This window comes from Ipomoea nil, unplaced genomic scaffold (assembly GCF_001879475.1).
Source record: "Ipomoea nil cultivar Tokyo-kokei standard unplaced genomic scaffold, Asagao_1.1 scaffold0382, whole genome shotgun sequence".
Classification (NCBI taxonomy): domain Eukaryota; kingdom Viridiplantae; phylum Streptophyta; class Magnoliopsida; order Solanales; family Convolvulaceae; genus Ipomoea; species Ipomoea nil.
In genome coordinates, this window is record NW_017616810.1 from 34,457 (window position 1) to 40,101 (window position 5,645).

The 5,645-nt window shown below is 31.2% G+C and overlaps 1 protein-coding gene and 1 pseudogene across 1 annotated transcript; one reads left to right on the forward strand and one right to left on the reverse strand.

The window, feature by feature from the left end:
• Positions 1-212: 212 nt before the first annotated feature.
• Positions 213-1,133, forward strand: LOC109171817 (annotated as a pseudogene).
• Positions 1,134-4,920: 3,787 nt separating this feature from the next.
• Positions 4,921-5,334, reverse strand: LOC109171818. The gene has a single exon (XM_019320898.1). The coding sequence runs from the start codon at positions 5,332-5,334 to the stop codon at positions 4,921-4,923; it is 414 nt and encodes a 137-aa protein (XP_019176443.1).
• Positions 5,335-5,645: the final 311 nt, after the last annotated feature.

Below are 5,645 nucleotides of genomic sequence, written 5' to 3' on the forward strand. Positions count from 1 at the left end.
TAATGTCCTTATTTTTGCGACAACTTGTTCAAATTAAATCCTTCTTCTTGCAACATTCAAATTGATGTCATGCAAATGATCCTACAGTATTATAATAATGAACTAAAACCAACACTTTTATAATAATGAAATATTAACTATAGTAGAAGGTGGACCATGGTCCATGCATGATAATTATCATCTTTGACCTAGTCCTATTTAACATATTTTTAATGACAGATTTGAATAATTTTGTCAAACCGTTTGCAAATTTTGTCAGAGATTCTGTCATTCCGCCGCCGGAGAAAAGCCCTCCGTTGCCCACCCCGGTGATCGTGGCGGAAACTCAACATTGTCGCCAGAAAAGATACTTTTTCTCTGCGTCTAAGCTAAACTCCCTTAAAGCCATGGTATGTTTTACAATTAGGTACCACAGATCTTTATCACACAAGAAAGAGATACGCTCACTTTGAACATAATCCTCGCACAACTCTCCTTACATTACTATTCTTAATTCTAAATAATTATATTCTTAATTCTTAATAGGTAAAAGCCAAAACGGGGATACAAAATCCGACGCGCAGTGAACTTGTTGTAAGTGCATTTCTTTACAAGTGCATTGTCTCGGCAGCGACAATACAAGAAGATTCCGACACCCTCCGACCATCCCAACTCTTCACTACGCTAATATCCGACCGTTGGCTCTCCCACGGAGGTTAGCCTCAACATCCGCCGGAAATCTACTTTCCACGTTTTTCATATCAACAACACACAAGGATGAATTGGACATGGCGAAGTTAGTAGGCGACTTGAGGAACAGAAAACAAGGGCTCTATGCGAAAGACATGACCAAAGAAAATGAGTTGGCCTTGGAGATATACGAATCCACAAAAAGGGGAGACAAGCCATACAACGAGGATGGGTTTGATAAGTACTTTTTTAGTAGCTTATGTAAATTCCCAATGTACGATGTGGATTTTGGTTGGGGGAGACCGATGCACGCGAGTATTCCAATGGGTCCGTTCAAGAACTTCATTGTCTTGTTCGGGAATAAGAGTATGGATGGTGTAGATGCGTGAGTGACAATGGAAGAAGGTCACATGGCTGCGCTTGAGCAATATGAAGAGCTAGAAGAGTTTGCTGGTTCTATCTAGTTGGTAATCATATTTGGGAACTTGAGAATGGAAGAAGTTCATATCTAGTTGATTATATATAACTATATTTGCTCTGATATGGTTTTAAATGTTATTGAAATCCATGTTTATTTCTATTACATTATGTGCTAATTTTTATTTCAAATAAATTTTGCTTCGTATTTTCTGCAAACGCACATGGCCTAATTAGGTGTAACAATTATGTAAGAGTATTAGTCATATACAAATATAATGTTAGATAAAATATTTTGTCCAATGATTAAATATTATTTACAACTTCAGTATTATGTAAGAGCAACATGAACTCTCACCGTATCGATCACACTGATTAGCCAACAAAAGCCCAACATTCAGGATCAGCTTTAATTTCCAAGTGCTTTGAAGTCTCTATTTTAAAATTAAACATAAGAATATAAGCTTTGGAATGTCACATTCTTTTTGTTATGTTATAACCTGAACCAAGCGTTCCCTTAATTTTTCAAAAAATATTTTGTGAATAGTAATATCGGCTTCTTTTCCCTTTTTTGTTGTGTGATTTATTTTAATTTGAACGGGTTAAAATACCAACGTGGCACGCTATTAGGGTGGTATTGTGGTACTGGGAAGCCATAGAGAAGAGAGAACGTAGCAGTAAGGTAGAGTCACCATCAACGTCGTCTGGTTGTGTGGGGGGAAATATATGATGGTACGTGGCCATGCATGCATGAAAAAGGAAATAAGAAATGAAAATATTAATGTAATGAACAAGTGATGAAAATGACAAAGTATCCCATTTTTTCATTATTAAAAATTTTCCTCCTCCCAAACACGTATCTCTTCTCAGCATCTCGATATCTCCGAAAATCAGATGGAGCGCAGCTCAGGTGTTGAGTGTTGACGACGACAAATGTTGAGAAAATCCTTAGGTGTCTCCGGGCGCCTGATTTTACCTTACACCTCCCTTTTCTCTCTCTTATATATATATATATATATATATATATATATATATATATATATATATATATATATATATATAGGGAAGGGATCAGGTGTATTTGTGGCTTCCTATACGATTGTGCGGTAGATTAATGTGCGTGAGTTATATACTTAATGTGCGTGAGTCGCGTGCTTAATGTGCCTGAGATTTGTACTTAATGTGCGTGAGTGTGTAATGTTAATGTGCGTGAGTTTTGTACTTAATGTGCCTGAGTATTGTACTTTCACATGATAACCTACGACACACATCTCACAACACATGAAACATGTAGGGGAAAAACTACCACTACTAAATATCAATAGGTGTTTGTAATATAAAGAGTTCATATTAAAACTAAAATCTCAAGTCATATACGCAGCAAGGCAACTCTAAAGCTTCCTACACTATAATCTCATTGCATGATGAATCCCTCTGCAACCAGTAACCTAATTGCACATGAGTGCATGACACACTACGATTTTAAAAAAAAAAAAGAAAAAAAAAAAGGACATGTGTTGAAGATGAAAACAATGACAATGCTACCCAAAAGAAGATTAAGAAGAATTAGAGAAATTTAAACCAAAAGTAATATTTATTACAAAGTTGCAAACATTTATTATAGTGACAATTATAATCAATCTCTCATATATTATTTTGAATTTATATACTTTAAATTACCGATTTAAATAAACAAATTCAACATTTATTTACCTATGCATAATATTGCATTAATATACTTATTAAAAAATAATTATTGGGCATTATCCCATTCACGCAAAGCGCGTAAAAAAACTAGTTATATAGATGATAAGAATCGAAATCATTGAAAGTTTGTAAATATGTATTCAATTTAGAAGTTCAATGACTTTTGTAGATTTTTTAAAATAAAAAAGTTGATAAAAGTTTATTAATATTTCTTAATAGACTTTTATAATGTTTTACAAAGTTTTAAAAAGTTTTGAACGAATCTATAAAAATCAATCAAAATTTATTAAAATCTATCATTTTAAAAGTCTACAAAAATCATGATTGAATATATCCTAAGTTCAATGTAACTCTTTTTGACGATAATATGTTCGTTGATCTCTTTTACTCCGTACGTTGTTACTTGTTAGTGCTCATTTACTATTTAGTATGGAAATTCAATATCCTCCTTTCCCTTTATTTAAATTGATTTTATTTTCTTTTATTTTTTTCATTATGCAAATTGAGAAATTAGTTAATAAGAAAATGTTTTGAAAGACTTGTACACATCTAGCGCATTTGGTGTAGTGGTATCATAGTACCCTCCCATGGTACTAACCGGGGTTCGGTTCCCCGAATGCGAATGAGTTAAATTTTGAACTTCGAAAACACATGAAGTTCCTTTGTTCTCTTTTACTCCCTAGGTGGCTACGTTGTTGCTTGTCAGGGCACATTTCCCTTAATTCAAATTGCTTTGTTTTTTTATTTTATTTTTTTATTTTGTTTTATTTTGCATATGAAGTTCCTTTGTTCTCTTTTACTCCCTAGGTGGCTACGTTGTTGCTTGTCAGGGCACATTTCCCTTAATTCAAATTGCTTTGTTTTTTTATTTTATTTTTTTATTTTGTTTTATTTTGCACTATGCAAATTGAGAAATCTACATCTACATCTACAATCTACAACCTATCTATCTATCTACAATTCTAATAAGAGTCAATAATGTTAAGCCTTTAACTGGAACAAAAAATGTCGATAATATTGTTTCTTAAAATGAATGGTCATATTATTTTGATTTTAGTATTTTTTTTAATGATTTTCCTTATTTACCCTCTATTATATTATTTTCTTCCCTTAAATAATCAAAATTTCGTTACTATTAACTTTAGTAACGGAATATTCCGTTAACTATTTATTATTTTTAACTTACTTATTAATTTCTATAGGAAATGTCTTAGGTTCAAATCTCATCCCAATTAGAGTTGACATAATTGTTAAACATATACTACAAATATGTTAAAATGTATTAAAAAATATATAATATAAAGTTTAACATAAACTTTGGTCAAATAATTAGTCCGACTAAATACATAACATTTAAAGTTAAACATCAAAGATTATAAATCAAGAACTTTAAAAATCATTTGATTTTTATGCATTTAAAAAAAAAAAAACCAATTTAGGTTAAGTTTTTTTTTTTCGTTTAATTAATCTTCTTTTGATTATTTAGATCAGAATAAAACTTAATATTTCAATTATACTTTTGCATTATTGGTATGATTTAGGTCGTTATGGTATTAATATTTTTTGTATGTATTTTTATAATGGTACAATTGTATATTACTTTACAAATATTATACTATTTTTTTTTTATCGGACAAAATTGTTCTTACATCATTGTTAGACCTGCACGACTTAACTACAAAGTTGTTGATCATAAATAAAATTACACATGGACTCTAAAACGGTAGGACCATTTTTCAAAAACTTGACAATGTTGACATCTCACTAGCTCCAATTAAGCAAGTTTACACATCAGAATTTTATCAATGCATGAAAACATCTAAATAAATTTGTAAGTTAATTTTTACTATATAATTATAACAATATCTATTATAACTATATATTTTGAATTATTTATTATCATCATCTATTGACATGAATTGTAACAATTGTCATTGACAAACTGTCAAAACAATTTGTATCCACAACGAATGTAAATTAAAAAGAAAATCAATGATTTCATTAATACATATGCATCTAATTAATTTAGAATTAGATGTTTATAATGCATTTATTTAAAAAAATTATTCATTATAAAAAATTTAAAAAGAAATATAATTTCATTAGTTATTTTTTGGAAAAGATAACTCAATTCATTAAATCGTAGTCAAGAAACGGGACCAAAAAGTCAGGAGGTACATCAAACCACTCCCCCGGACCTGACATAGAAACGGCTTCCCTTGCAAGAGCATGGGTCGCACGGTTCGCAGATCGCCTAACATAAGCAAAACTTACCCCTTGTAACAATGAGGCAACTTGTTTTACATCATCAATTAAAAAACCAAACGCAGAAAAGAAAGACTCAGACCTCAGTGCATGTATACATAACTGGGAATCTGTTTCTACATCTACTTCCCCCATGCCAGTATCACGTAACCAAGACAGCGCCTCACGCAAACACAGGACCTCAGCTTCAACAACCGTGTACCGGCCTTGAATCCGAAGGCAATTCGCTGCCAAGAAACGCCCATCATCGTCACGCAACACCCACCTCAACCCCATTGTGTTATGGGCAGTGTCAAAGGCAACATTGGTGTTCATTAGTTATATTATCTTTATTTTCTACAATTCAAAGATTCATTACCTTCAAATTTATTAATGTATTATATTCACTACATTGTTCATTGTTCATGACCTTCAAATTTCTGCTTATGATTAATGAATTAGCCTTTTATTTTCAAAAAAAAAAAAATATATCAAAGTTATAATACAAAATATGTTATATATATTTATTTACCAAGTATTTTATATAAATATAATAAATATTATTATTTTGTTCAATACTTTCACATGATAACCTACGACACACATCT

What these genes read in the sequence shown, in the direction of transcription:
- LOC109171818 (XM_019320898.1), bottom strand. Translation starts at nt 5,334, where the DNA reads ATGGGGTTGAGGTGGGTGTTGCGTGACGATGATGGGCGTTTCTTGGCA.